Source organism: Suillus discolor (assembly GCF_016758755.1).
Source record: "Suillus discolor strain FC423 chromosome Unknown F5147scaffold_1, whole genome shotgun sequence".
In the NCBI taxonomy this organism is placed as follows: Eukaryota; Fungi; Basidiomycota; class Agaricomycetes; order Boletales; family Suillaceae; genus Suillus; species Suillus discolor.
In genome coordinates this window covers 1-13299 of record NW_024541248.1, presented here as the reverse complement: position 1 = coordinate 13299, position 13299 = coordinate 1, and the positions used below count along the sequence as shown (strand labels likewise).

The 13299-nt window shown below is 47.5% G+C and overlaps 5 protein-coding genes and 1 non-coding gene across 6 annotated transcripts; 2 read left to right on the top strand and 4 right to left on the bottom strand.

Moving 5' to 3' along the window:
* Positions 1 to 68: 68 nt before the first annotated feature.
* Positions 69 to 1554, top strand: F5147DRAFT_661940 (uncharacterized protein). The gene is made up of 3 exons (XM_041434744.1): positions 69 to 231; positions 286 to 381; positions 433 to 1554. Exons 1-3 carry the CDS (start codon positions 187 to 189, stop codon positions 1333 to 1335), a joined length of 1044 nt encoding a protein of 347 aa, XP_041299778.1. The 5' UTR covers positions 69 to 186; the 3' UTR covers positions 1336 to 1554.
* On the bottom strand, positions 1555 to 3417 carry F5147DRAFT_661937 (glycosyltransferase family 4 protein). The gene is made up of 8 exons (XM_041434743.1): positions 3313 to 3417; positions 3172 to 3262; positions 2737 to 3104; positions 2530 to 2678; positions 2370 to 2477; positions 2214 to 2320; positions 1987 to 2155; positions 1555 to 1918 (listed from the first exon to the last, which is right to left on the bottom strand). Exons 1-8 carry the CDS (start codon positions 3336 to 3338, stop codon positions 1734 to 1736), a joined length of 1203 nt encoding a protein of 400 aa, XP_041299777.1. The 5' UTR covers positions 3339 to 3417; the 3' UTR covers positions 1555 to 1733.
* A 19-nt stretch (positions 3418 to 3436) lies between these two features.
* Positions 3437 to 3519, bottom strand: F5147DRAFT_t1. Its single transcript has one exon. It is a non-coding gene; the product is annotated as a tRNA-Val (tRNA).
* Positions 3520 to 6006: 2487 nt separating this feature from the next.
* F5147DRAFT_749560 (metallophosphoesterase domain-containing protein 1) lies at positions 6007 to 8833 on the bottom strand (the record flags this gene model as incomplete). The annotated part of the gene is made up of 2 exons (XM_041440138.1): positions 8052 to 8833; positions 6007 to 6052 (listed from the first exon to the last, which is right to left on the bottom strand). The coding sequence occupies exons 1-2, from the start codon at positions 8810 to 8812 to the stop codon at positions 6007 to 6009; spliced, it is 807 nt and encodes a 268-aa protein (XP_041299776.1). The 5' UTR covers positions 8813 to 8833.
* Positions 8834 to 9070: 237 nt separating this feature from the next.
* On the top strand, positions 9071 to 9468 carry F5147DRAFT_661929 (uncharacterized protein). The gene is made up of 2 exons (XM_041434742.1): positions 9071 to 9377; positions 9443 to 9468. Exon 1 carries the CDS (start codon positions 9128 to 9130, stop codon positions 9347 to 9349), a length of 222 nt encoding a protein of 73 aa, XP_041299775.1. The 5' UTR covers positions 9071 to 9127; the 3' UTR covers positions 9350 to 9377; positions 9443 to 9468.
* Positions 9469 to 11020: 1552 nt separating this feature from the next.
* On the bottom strand, positions 11021 to 12310 carry F5147DRAFT_661921 (uncharacterized protein). Its single transcript, XM_041434741.1, has 5 exons — positions 12046 to 12310; positions 11825 to 11965; positions 11667 to 11727; positions 11520 to 11612; positions 11021 to 11461 (listed from the first exon to the last, which is right to left on the bottom strand). Exons 1-5 carry the CDS (start codon positions 12157 to 12159, stop codon positions 11415 to 11417), a joined length of 456 nt encoding a protein of 151 aa, XP_041299774.1. The 5' UTR covers positions 12160 to 12310; the 3' UTR covers positions 11021 to 11414.
* Positions 12311 to 13299: the final 989 nt, after the last annotated feature.

The window sequence follows — 13299 nt, the reverse complement described above, 5'->3', positions numbered from 1 at the left end:
AGGCGTTCATGTGTCTGGAAGCAACGCGCAGCCTGTGGTTTCTCGTCCTGTTCGTCCACCTACTGGTGCGATGGACAATCACGATCGATTAGTATGTTTCACATGCATATCATTGCGACCCATGTTCCTTATTTATATCCATAGCCTCGTCTGGATGATTTCCACGACAGAGAGCGTTCAACGAAGATGCTTGTCGATCAACGTCGGCAAACAGAGCGCATAGTTTCACCTGTACGCTCTCTTTTGTGTGGAAATAAATTGAGTCCTCACAAGTTTACATCACAGCTCCTTCCGCGTAAGCCTCTCTCTGTGCCAGACCCACCTGCGAATGCGCCTACCAATACAGATTCACCATTACGATTAGGCGCACGTGCAGCAAGAGTGGGTCTTCTGAGCATAGCCGTTAGAGTTTGACTGACGCTAGCACTGTAGACTCGTTTCGGACCTCCAGTTCCGGAACTTGAGGGGAAACCGCACCTCAACAGCAGACGTGACCAGACGCCCGAGAGTCCTCATTCTCATCATCACGATGATCATGCAACCTCCCCTCCGCTTTCCAGGAACTCTTCCACGACGTCGGCACGTGATGCCGTTCATCCGTCACAACAATCCAAGCATGACGGGGACATCTCTCTTCGTAGTCACGGGCCGCAGGAATCGCGGCCTCACGGTCCTGAAAGAAAGGAGACAAACGATCTTCCTGAACACCCACGTAGCAGCAGTCGCAATGATCGTCGTGACCATGGTCCGCCTTCACTGGATCATAATCAGGAATGGCATGTAGATGACTCAAAAAATTCGAAGTGGTCTAAAACACGGGATTTACCTCCGCACGAGTCCTTGCGCCATGTCAACGCAGAGTCGTCGCCCTCTGGTCAGCATGCCGCGAACGGTGAAGGGTCGCATCAATCTCTTCCGCTGGCTATGCATCCAGAACGTGCACGACTTCTGCAGAGTCACCTTCCGCACTCTCTACCTCCTCGCCCCGATACAGAACCAAGACGTCCACGTTCAACTCGTCCCCGTCATGGCTCAGCGCCTTGGGGGGCCCCCTCTGGTTCACGTTTCAATCAGCACTTCGAGGAGACTTCCTTCCATGGAGATCGCTTCGATCGGTCGTCTAACAACCACGGTAGCTCTCTAATCGATCGGTTGGGTGTTGACGGCGGACAATCGTCCTTTTCATTGAGAGATCGCGTGAAAGTTCCTATGAAGCGGCCTTCAGATGAACTTACTGTGAACGACGCGTTGATGGATGTAGACGATGGGCACGATGGCTCCAAGCGGAGCAGGAGGCGAGGGGGAAAGCCCAAGAGGCCGAGGCGTGTGGTATGATATCCTAGTATCCAATTTTGTTCTTTTTGTTCAACCTTTTGGTCTGCTTTCGATGATGCATCCCCATTGGACAGAGTATTGGCATTACAATCTCATCTGGTCGTGTCTAGTGATTATGGTTAATTGTCTCTTGGTTCGGCATTTTTTGCAGCTTATTCTCGAGAGATTAGATATGTATTAGTCAGTTGATATGAAGCTACTGTACCACATGTCTAAAATTGTGGTGTTCCCAATGCATTTGAACAAAGTCCAGATCATGTCGCGGCATCAACCATTCCAGAAATAGGAAGAATAGGCAATCCACCACAAGGATGATTGTGTAGATCGGTCCTGCAAATGGCCCCAGTTCCATAGTTCTATGACATTTGAGCCAGGGTCTATCAGCACTGTGTGCAAAGTTACCTTTGCATCCGAGTCCAGAGATCCTTCTGTTCAGACTTGACGACAGCATCGTACACAATCTCGGTCCGTTCCGCGACTTCTCCCCAGTTGTAAAAGTTTTTTACCTTCTGATGAGCTTCTATGGGGTCATGCTGGCCTTTCGAAACAATCGCAACCGCCTCTGACAGGGCACGGATCAAATCTAAAAAAAATGACAATGAAAAACGGTCTAAAATGATATATACAACTTGCGCAGGGTCCCACACGTACCATCCTCCTCTGGCTTCGCAAACGAGATCATGTCATGAGGGAGAATCTCCGGGACTCCGCCTACTCGTGTCGAGACCACATAAAGACCTGCGCACGCAGCTTCCAAAATAGCGATCCCAAACGATTCCGTCAGTGAGGTGTTCAGAAATATAGATCCTCGCACGAGAACCTGCAGAGACGTGTATGAATCATGATCATGAGAGTCGAATTCGCTCATGTCTACTTACGTCTCGCACGTCGCGATGTCGAACTGGACCGAGGAGCTCTATGCGGTCTTGGAGGAGATGTCGTTCTCTTACTTGTAACAGGTCATTCAGCTTGGGTCCGTCTCCCCCTACGCCAGCGAATTAGGGTTGGATGATACTGGAGATGGAGCGACTTGCCTACGATGAAATTGACGTTAGGAAAGGCGGAACATATTCGGGGGGCAGTGGCTACCAGTAAGTCGATGCCTTTACGATACGCCAGACGAGACAAAACCACGATATAGACTGGAGAAAAATGAGTTGTCCCTTTCTGCCACAACGACATGGAAGCACTTACTAGTTTCTGACGACACAGGCTTGGTAGCTGGAGTAAACTGCTCCGCAACCAAAGCATTTGGAATCACATAAACATTTGGTCGGACGACAAGTGCAGAGGAATCTTCAGAAATCTCAAACAACTGTCCACGCAGGACTGTATTTTCCCTCCTGATTCACGGTCACGAGAAAATAAGAGCGACATCGATTGTAATAGTTGACCACCCACCCAGTATGCGAGACACAGATTACAGCGTCGACATTTTTAAGAGCCGCCGCAAGGAGTTTGTTGGTTAATATGCTCGCTGCATCTTCAAACCCGAAAAGACTGTGATCGGTGAACACCGTGCGGACGCCAAGATGGTGCGCATGTAGAATAGCCTCCTGGCCCAGAGACGATAGACTCGCGTGCGCATGAATAAGGTGAATATGCTCGCGTGCAATGATGACGCGGAAATATGGCAAAAACGTAAAATAATTCGGAAGAGTGGCGGAGGAGGCGATGGCAGGAAATGGTATGTAGTATACCTTCAAGCCTGGCAGAAGCCAGCGAACGCCCACTCGGTCTGGAGGATGACTGTGTGTGATTACGATGACCTGAGAATGTTGGATGCAAGATAAACGACATTGTAGAGAAGGTCAAAGGAAGTTTGAAAAATCATGCCTTGTGACCACGACGGATAAGATTTGCACTGAGCATGAATATGTGGTTTTCTACTCCTCCCACGTTCGGGTGGAAGAAATCAGATATCATCCTGAATGGTGTAGCATTTAGAACTTGTTTCCCTCAATACAGAATACATACGCAATGGCGAGAGGCTCATGCTTCATTTCGTGGCAACGATCGAGCGAACAGTTCTGCCGCGCGTCTGGTAAATGTAATACACCCGAGCCTCGAAAAGAGCTTCGTTGTGAAAAAGAGAAAAAAGTGGCTCGACCCAGGATCGAACTGGGAACCTTCTGTGAACAACGTGATGTGAGACAGAAATCATAACCATTAGACCATCGAACCATACAAGGATGATGGTCACTGTGTATTAATAAGCGTGGCATAATGTAATTATACTTACTCAGTGATGAGCAATTCATTCTCAATTTCACCGAGGTGAGCTTGGAAAACGTAGAAGACTCACTTTATGACTGGTTTTCAAGGTGTCCCTTCTAATGACAAGATACTCTGTCATTGTGTCCTGGGGCGTCTTGATCTTGAAAACCATTAGAAGTCGCTACAATTTGAGGAAGCACTCGAAACCGTTGGGACTGAGGCGTCCTCTATCTTGGACAACGTTATCACCAAAGTAAGTTATCCGACTCCTTACAAGCTGAAGCCTGCGCTAACTTACATACTCCCCACAAGGTGGGCGTCCTGCTCGCTACAAGTGGCGTTATCGTCACTAGTACGGGCACTCCTGTAACCTATCCCTATCCTTACTTTTCATCGTCTATTCCCTATTTTCTGCTCTTCATATCGTTCATGCTCGCCATGATTGCGATGTTGATATTCTGGCTCGAGCATGTTACGCTGGATCCATACCGACATTGTTTCATAAGTATTTGGTGGGTTGTTCAGTCATTTGGTACCCTCTGGTCTCTCATGCATTTCACCCCCCAGCCATGTCAATAGCGGGCTTTTACTTCCAAAGCAGTCTGTCGCGCCCTCACTGCGCTCTAGTTGGTCACATACGTCGCTAACATTGGGACGAATTTAAGCGGAAGTATGTGACAAGCGCTAGATATCGCCAGTGCGTAGTTTCCGACTTTGTTTTCTTCTTGTTTTGATGGCCCTGTGTACTTTGTCAGAAGAAAGTTTCTGGGCTTGCGATACCGCAGACTATAATGGTTGAGTTTATCGAGGTGATCCATTCTTGTTTTAACTGTGACTAGCGCCTGTGCATGCTCTAACATATGGAAGAACGAAATATTTGATCCCGCGGAAGCAATTCGTCTGACTGCCTTATGCGCGCTCTGCTAGAGCTCTACCTTCCTTGGTAAGATGGACCTGAAGATTGTAGCGCCAGATGGCTGTCCGCCAACCTGTGTCCTTGTTCCGGTGGATGCAGTCTACACATGGCGACAGGGACATTACGACAAGGATGGTTGTTGGGTGTTTTTGTTGGTGCTGCCATACTGAAACACTTCTTTGCTGCAGCTGTCAAGTGTGAGAGATTCGAGATGTTTGGGCCAGCCGGATCTGAAATTTGAAAGGTAGGCTAATTTGGTTTGTGGCATCCGTTTATTGTTCTCGCAACTCCCAGACGCTCGAATTCCGTCCACGTCGAGTTTGAGTCTGGCAAAGGTCTTACGTCTGTACCACGTCGGGTTATGGACCTAAACACCTTCTGATTACGTTGGAGTTAAAATATCGTTTCCGCAGTGAGTATAGTAAGTGCCGAATCTCGATCCTCGTTCAGAGGCCAGGAAGGGAGGTAAAAGCGTACCTGGTAAAACAACAGCTTATACAAAGAAGCAGGGAAGGGGCGTACCTGGTAAAACAACAGCTTATACAAAGAAGCAGGGAAGGGGCGTACCTGGTGAAACCAAGGATCTGAGGCGCCTGGCGGCGTGGAAAAGCATGAACACCAAATGGTAAAGCCAAAGATCCGATCGAGGAGTCGTGGGATAATAAGTCCGAAGCCGGGAAGCACCCAGCTGTGGCGTCTTGACATTTCGACGTGTCACTGCTGTACGGTGTTGCTGACGTAGTAGTAAGTATTAATATTTCATTCGAGAACAACTGACTGCACAGTGTCCAGTTCGGAATAAAGGAGACTAATATAAGTCATTCATTCGAGTTGCAGATGAAGTTCGAGATCAGGAAGGAGCTGAGGAGCGCGGCCGAACTGCACGGTGACCATCCTGCTGGCCTGCAAAAGTTCAATTTTCGCATTTCAGGTCTCATGATCACTAGATCTCATGAAGCTTCCAAGGGAGCAGAAAAGTATAACTGTAAACACGGTCACGGTGCACGGTTGACTTGCCGCAGTGGCGCTAACTTCGGGCTTCCTGATACTATATTTAGTGCACACGTCCAGACCATCCATTTGCGGTTTCGATCGTGATCAACCGTTCAAGTCCTGTAAACTGTCCCTTAACCTGCATCATTCATTCGTATAATAGGTCGCATCTTGCTGTTCTCAGTATGAGCATTGGTCTAATATTTCCATCTTTCATTGGACACCATGGTTCCACTCTATCCCACTGCAGAGGTGCGCTTTATAAATTATGAATTCTTGCCGCATGACTTCACTAAGCTGGCCTTTCCAGTTATATGTGACTGCTCACCACGGAGCACTTGCTGAAGAACAACCCCTCCCCGAAACCCTTCGTCGCATGTCCCTCTTAACGAGGGTACTCTGTTTTTTGGCACTTGGACGCCCAGATCTTGATGATCATTGGAAGTCTCTGCAATCAGATATAGCCTTCGAAACCGTTAGGAGCAGGTCATGCTCTATCCTGACCAACACTATCACCACAGTAAGTTGTCCAACTCCGCGTGAACTCAAGCCGACGCTGATATACTCCAAAAAAGGCAACTGTCCTCCTCGCTACAAGTGGTGTTTTCGTCAGTACGGGCTCTCCTGTGCCATACTTTGACTATTCATCACCTGCACCCTATTGTCTACTCTTTATGTCTCTCATGCTCGCCATGATTGCGATGTTGATATCTGGCTCAAGTATGATACGCTGGCTACACACCGATCGGCAGTGGACTCAAGAAGTAAGCTTTATTCTCACCATCGGATTACACCGAACCTAATTATAACGATCAGCAACTCATGGAAGGCGATTACTTCATTTGGTCCTACCTATTGTCAATAGTCACGCCTGTATTCTTCGTTGTCTTGTCCCTAAATTGTTTCATGTTTGGTTAGTTGTTTCGTCGTTTGGTGCTTTCCCCGGTTCCTCATGCATTTCACCCTCAGCGATATTGATAGCAGGGTGTTCCTCTCAAAACATGGTCTTCCGCACCGTTACTACGCTCTGGCTGGTCACATACGTTGTCAACATCGGGGCAATATTCATGGAATTCATGTGGAAATATGCGAAGGGCCTCAAATCACGCTAGATGTCGACAGTAGTTTTCGTTTTGTTCATTCTTAGTCCCGAATCGTGATGTTGTACACTGTAATCGACGCTTCATGTTTGTGTTTTCGTTGTTAAATAATGGATCGGTGGTTATGCAGTTTTTCATGCCCTTTAGAAGATCTGACAAAAATCCAAGTCGAGAATATGGCTAGATAATGAGTGCAATGGGAAAAGCTTGCCTTTTGTTAATGTGTGTACATCTGATGTTACAGGAACCAAACACGAGCATACGGTAAACCCTCGTATTCCGGGTGTTAGAGTAGAGACCGGTGGAATGACGGGTCACGAGTGGAGCCTGGAGGAGGCGAGAACTGCAGCTAGACGCATGTGACGAAGGTGGAAGCTTTGGCGCTCCGAAGTGTTGGAGCGTCAAACACATCTTACATTCTTCCACCAAGTCAAATCACGATGGGTCAGTGTTTCAGCGATACAGCAAGCCTCACCGACTTTGTCAACAGGCCAGGTCAGAAATATATTCCATGATGCGTCTCGCGAGTGATTAAACAGTACTCTCCAGGTGTCGAAGACAAGCAGCTCACCGCTGAAGATATCAAGCGTGGCTTAGGCCTAACGGCCACACACCTGAAAAGCAAGAAAAAACAGATCACCGTCGTTGCTGTTGGAGGCGCTATCAACACGATTCTTCTTCGTGCGTATTCGTTCTACGATCTCCTAATGACGATGCAACTGACAATCTCGTACAGGCTCCCGTGCCTCTACAGCGGATGTAGATTTCTTCAGCATTGATGCTGCAAACAATCCCGTCTTGCGAGATGGTATTAAAAGCGCAGCCAAGACCATGCAGCTTGGTGAAGGGTGGATGAACAACCACACTGCACTTTTCATCGCTCCCAACACTAAAACCAACCTCTACAATGAAGCAATTAGCGATGGTGTAGTCATCTTTGATGAGCCTGGGCTTAAGGTGCTCGCTGCGCCCTGGATGTACTGTCTGGTAGCCAAATTGGAGAAGGCCGGAAAGCGAGGGAACGCAAAGTCCTATGATATGTCCGATGCAGCGCAATACCTCATCCAAGAATCCAAGAGGAGGGGGGCGAAAATCAAGGTCGCAGACATTGAGGCGAAAGCGATCGCGTATGGGGCAGAAATCCAGGAAGCGCAGATCAAGGAGTTAAAGGCTTTGTGTGGAGGGTATATAGAGGGATGAGTCAGTTTAGCGACAAGCACACACTTTCCTGTAGTACAAGTGTATGATAGTACAAGGATATGTGTACGACGTGTTGACCTAAACTTGTAAGTGGGTAGAGGAGCTAGCGGCATGAACACGTTACTAGTCAGTGGGTGTGGATTTCGATTTCTTATATATCAATGACGACAGGAGGCCGTATATCACGGTCCCGCGGACCTCCTACCACAGATGCATTAACAGCAACCGTCCTTATACTATTATCCCGGCCACCCCAAAGCATCGCCCATAGCAAATGCATAGTGCGGAACCAACCCCCTTTCTTGAGCACAATGTCCTCCCATATTGACTGAGCAGAGTTCCAGGGCATATTCTCGATTCCACGACCGCCATGAATGTGTCCGAACACATGAAGCACTGGCGGGTGTGTCCTACAGAGCTCCCATATACGTGCAAGCAGGGCTCTGCAACCAAGTCCAGAGAGATCGAGATGACCGTGAGGAGGACCATGAGTGATGAGAATGTCTGTGTCGTTTGGAATGACAGACCAACGGCTGGATGTGCCAGTGACACCCGTACGTGGGTATTGGAAAGCGCCATTGCCGTGCTGCGGAGTGAATGGGCTGCCAAAGATTTTGAATGTGCGACCACGCACTTGGATAGTGTGAGCCTCATCCTCCAGATAGATGATGCCACGCTCTCGCCATGTGTGGACCCATGAACGACCCTCGACTGTCTGAAGGTATGTGTCGTGATTACCGGCTATAACGATTTTGTGTTCGTGTGGAAGGGAGACTAGCCAGTCAAAGGTGACCTGGAGCTCACTTGGAGTGCCAGAATGCGTGAGATCACCTGCGTGAATGAGGATATCACCGGGTGGTATCAGGGCAGATATGTCGGCGTTGTGAGTGTCTGATATGCATATGGTGCGGACGGGAGAAGACAAAGGACGTAGCAGTTGTTGGCTGAGAGTATTATATAGCTTTGAGGCTATATAAAGGCTGGGATTCGTCTTGAACAGCTCCCATAGACTAGGAGGCTTGCGATTAATGATTGCATCCAAGCCAGACATGCTCGTTCGATAAGGATCAATCCATACGCCCGTGAGGAAAAGCGCCGAAATGCTGGCTTAGTAAGCGGGATATATACATAAATTTTGAAATTAGGTTGAATCGTTTGGTCGTCCCAAAATCATGATACAGTGTCCTCAGGCAGATGCTCGCGCTGCGTTCCTTGACCTGGAGCCCATATCAATGCTCGAATTGCAATATGCTGAATTAAATTTGATGGAGATGACTCTAACTTGATAAATTAATGAACGACTTGGGCTTAAGTCTGACCTCGTTTAGTGGAGATAGCAGTCTATGTCTAGCGAGACGGATTCGAAATGGTTCTATGCCTTTTCTCACTCGAGTTTCTCGTCTCGCTAGGTACACTGTTGTTATTTACTTCCCCTGTTGGTAACTACGTCCTTGTTGTTTTGTCTCCTAAATTCCATGAGGTCCTTCCGTGCTCGTGGTGGGGTCCCTTATCTGTTGGCTATATCCTCGTTATCTGCGTCCCAACGAGACAAGTGAGGACAAGTAGACCCCCAAGGATCAAAAAATAACTGCACAGTGATGGAGCTGCCTGATGTCCTTCAATTTTTTTGCATCGTTGTGGTGAGCATCTAATATTTTTTGACTGTTAGAGCCGAGAGTACCTTTACTTGTGAGTGCTAGTCATGGCGCAGCTTTGCTAGTCACGGCACAGCTTTGCTCGTCATAATTTGGCAGCGACGCCATCGGCCAATTGTGACGTGAGCTAAGTAGACATTTGACCTTACTCACTATCACTGAATTTTGACTACAAGAGCACACTTGAACTTCCCGAGACAAAACCAATCACAATGTTCCAAAGGTCTCAGTCAAAATCACATTTACCATCGGCGGCCATCGTATCATTGTTGACCCTTCTCTAACCAGACTGCTCGATCACTGCTGCCTATTCCAGGAATAAATCGGACATTGCTTTCGAGATTTGTTTTGTTTGTGGTTGTAAGTCCATGTGCTTTGGATCAATTATCAAAGACACTTACGTGCTAATTAATATGGGCATAGCATCACGGAGTTTTGAAAGTCCATATGTGCCTGCCTAAGTTCGACTTACTCAGAACAGTTTGGAGCAAGCAAAGTCCCGAAGTGTGTATCTCAAAAATGAATGTGGATAACCAAACGATCGACGAAACAAGACTTAACATTCGGGGTTCGAATGTGAGCGGTACTGCGGACTCTGAGAATTATCCGGGCTAACCTATCTATATCAGGTCTTAGGGCTCCGAAGCTTCATCTAAGTAACGTTCGTGCATACTTGATCGTCCAATGTGCATAACTGGTGACCAATCAACCAACTGCATAACTTCGGACGCGACACATTTGTCACCACAACTGCCCTTTTTCATGATGATCCTCCCATCAACAATATACGTGTCAGTTGATATTTCTACCAAGTAACTTCCGAGTCGGCGACTCCATTAATGCATTTTTGCTGTAGTAAAATGCAGGAGTGACTATGCTGGAATTAATGCTTCTCACCTATGACGTCATATTTCGGTGTGTTACCGACTCCGAGTTGGATGAATTGTGCTATACACACACACGCGGATTGCAAGTTTTGAGAGGATCGTGCTAACACGAACACGTTTAAACGTGTACAACGTGTAGCGCTGATGTGTAGTTCATAAAAGTACTTGATGGTCCAGGTTGTCATTAAGCATCAATTGAATCAGCACTGTCCGATTCAAATTGAATCAAACCTTGCACTGGTTATAAAATCGGTGAGCCGCCTGAAAAAGTAAGACATCTAGATCGGGAACCGCGCTGTAAGGTTGAAATGAGATACCCAAGTTCGGACTTTGCTTGATAGTCCAAAAAAACCAAGTTTACGAAACTTGCGTGGCGGGGTAGAGGATGTTATAAAAGTGGGCTTCTAAGCCCACTGGTAGACTCACCAACCACGTGATTGCGACTATGAACCTCTACTGCGGTGCGCAAAGCTACCAACACCCCGCGAAGCAAAACAAAATTGCATCGCAGAGGCAGTATCGGGTCAAAGAGGGCGACGGGTTCCAAGAACTCAAAGACGTGATTCGCTTAGTGACAGGGGAGACTCCCCAGACCAGGTGCGAAACCTTGAAGAAAGGTATACTTGCTTTGTACACGTTCTGCTTGCATGATCACTTATTCCTTTCGCAGCTGCAGAACTCCTGCGGGATTTATCGAGAGAACATGGGGAAATTTCTAGGCATGAGCCGCTCCCGCCCTTGAAATACTCGTCAACATCAGCCTATGAAACTGACCAGGGGTCTCGTACGGCTTATGGTACGCGTTTTCAGCTCGTCGATGACAGGATCTCAGAAATCCCTAGAACCTCTTGTAATTCCCAACAACGAGACGTGGACAAACGCCATTGCATCAAGGGCAAGAAACAGTAGCCCAATGTCAGACACATCGGTGATGAGCTCGATTCTAGAGTATGAAGGCCACCCTCAGACGGAGATCCACCATATTGTCGGTGGTGAGGGCAACTGGAATTTGGTCCAACCAACCCCTTCGCAATTTCGACACAATTCGTTCCCCGGGCAGTGGAATGACATGTCGCTCATTCACTCGAACGTAGATCGAGTCCCATACTACTTAGAAAGGGTAGTAAATTAGGTTGTACGTCGGAATTTGAGGAATCCCTGAATGTTTTGAGTACTTGTAGTATCCATGATCTATTACTTTTACAGAATCACCTACCTTGTAGCTTGTATTTATTAGACCCATACACCCTTGGCGTAAATCCAACGAGAGGGCGAATGAGAGAAGTAAAACTGTTCGATATCTTGGATGCTCCATGACAAGGCATCAGTCACAACATGCAGATGCAGCAAAAATAGTTCGTACTATATCGGTAATCCAAGTGGCAGTTGATCTTGCCCATATCAGTTTGAGGCACACGGAAATACTGTGGAATGAATAGTAAGAATTTGTGTGCACGTCCTTACCAAAGAACTGGTAAAAATGACATGAGGTAAGTTCGTAGCTCACTCTAATCCGCAAACGATCACCGCGGTGATCTTGTCGCAACGATCATATCTTTCCCAAATATGTCCCGAGAAGTGCGAAATACAAGCGCGCGACTGCTGCCGCGAACACATAGCGCTAAATGTGTAAGTTAACTTCATTTGGATGATAGAGCGGGACTAGCCACCATGATGCATGGGGTCGATATCCAAAGTTAGTAAGGTAACGTAAGATGACTGCAGCCCAAGGCACGACGAACCACGAGTTGTGTTGGTGAGATGTATTGATACCACCTTGCTGTCAACCCACCGCAGAGGCCATTCCATAAGATGGGTGGTTGAGGGCAGATGGGTCGACTAGCAACCAAACACATTGAAGAGCATCACCTCAGGGCCCTATCACGATGATGGTGCATTAGTGGGAACATAATAGACGCCTCCAACACCGTGACAACAGGGAACGGAAACTTGTGATCAGAACATGCAATCTGAGACTTCGTTTGGGCGCGCGCGATGAGAGAAAAGTTAAAATCACGTGGTGTTGCCGCTCTGGCAATTGCCGGCGAACAAAACTTCGCACAACTAGTACCAGAGGGGTACGTAGTACAGAATAAATCTGTTACAATGCATGTGGTACAACAAGGTTTACCCAGCCGAGCGCCGAGAACCAATGTATGATGGCAGTCTAAACTTTCAGCTCTGTCATCGGTGGTAGAATGACTCCACTTCAAATCTTCAGAATGAGTCAAGCACTTTTTCGAAACTCAAACAGAGCGCACTCGTGCAATCTATTTCTTGCCTCGGCACCACATGTTCGATTTACAGCTTACAAGACAATCTCGTCGCTCGCGGGTGTGAAATTGCTTTTTGGCAACGAGGGTACGAATGCATGCACTCTGCTGCTTGCCTGCACCAGTACCCTCACGTGATGATGTCTTTGAATCTATGAAAATATTATTGTTCACTCTGATCTCAAGATTTCAGAGTTATGTACCCAAAATCATGGAGGAACGTTACGTGGCACTAGAAAAGGAAGAACTGAGTCGGATGTCACGGTGTTCCGGATCCTAGTACTTGGCTCGCGGAAAGATCCAGTTGGACCTGCAATGTGCATCCTGGACCTGGTACGAGTATCTTTCTGGCATCGATAGGCATCGCCTGGACATCCTCGGAGGCCCGTCATCGTCGTTCGGACATATCATGCACTAGTTCCAACTCTTAGTAGTTATATGAGAAGTCGAGGCACAGTATGATCGGAGAACATTCCAGTAGCCAAAGAGCTCGAGGGTACCATACGTACAAACTTGCTTACAATGTATCAGTTAACAAACTCCTTATAATTGTCGACCTCAAGTCACCTTTATATCTGTTCGGACAGACGTGCTCAGTACTACGCATACGCAATCGTTGGGCTGTGTAGAAGAATTGTATTTATGTTTCCTGGAACCTGAGAATGTGGTTATCATCCTGCGGCCTGATCGATCAGGAAGTCGGGAATGCGAGTTGCCAATTAC

What these genes read in the sequence shown, in the direction of transcription:
- F5147DRAFT_661940 (XM_041434744.1), top strand. Translation starts at nt 187, where the DNA reads ATGCTTGTCGATCAACGTCGGCAAACAGAGCGCATAGTTTCACCT. An exon ending in CAGAGCGCATAGTTTCACCT is followed by an intron (nt 232 to 285) that starts GTACGCTCTCTT and finishes TTTACATCACAG; the next exon opens with CTCCTTCCGCGTAAGCCTCT. An exon ending in TAGGCGCACGTGCAGCAAGA is followed by an intron (nt 382 to 432) that starts GTGGGTCTTCTG and finishes CTAGCACTGTAG; the next exon opens with ACTCGTTTCGGACCTCCAGT.
- F5147DRAFT_661937 (XM_041434743.1), bottom strand. Translation starts at nt 3,338, where the DNA reads ATGAAGCATGAGCCTCTCGCCATTGC. An exon ending in TAACGTCAATTTCATCGTAG is followed by an intron (nt 2,321 to 2,369) that starts GCAAGTCGCTCC and finishes TCGCTGGCGTAG; the next exon opens with GGGGAGACGGACCCAAGCTG. An exon ending in TGCGAAGCCAGAGGAGGATG is followed by an intron (nt 1,919 to 1,986) that starts GTACGTGTGGGA and finishes CATTTTTTTTAG; the next exon opens with ATTTGATCCGTGCCCTGTCA.
- F5147DRAFT_661929 (XM_041434742.1), top strand. Translation starts at nt 9,128, where the DNA reads ATGGTTCTATGCCTTTTCTCACTCGAGTTTCTCGTCTCGCTAGGTACA.
- F5147DRAFT_661921 (XM_041434741.1), bottom strand. Translation starts at nt 12,159, where the DNA reads ATGTGTTTGGTTGCTAGTCGACCCATCTGCCCTCAACCACCCATCTTA. An exon ending in ACAAGATCACCGCGGTGATC is followed by an intron (nt 11,728 to 11,824) that starts GTTTGCGGATTA and finishes TTCATTCCACAG; the next exon opens with TATTTCCGTGTGCCTCAAAC. An exon ending in TAATAAATACAAGCTACAAG is followed by an intron (nt 11,462 to 11,519) that starts GTAGGTGATTCT and finishes CAAAACATTCAG; the next exon opens with GGATTCCTCAAATTCCGACG.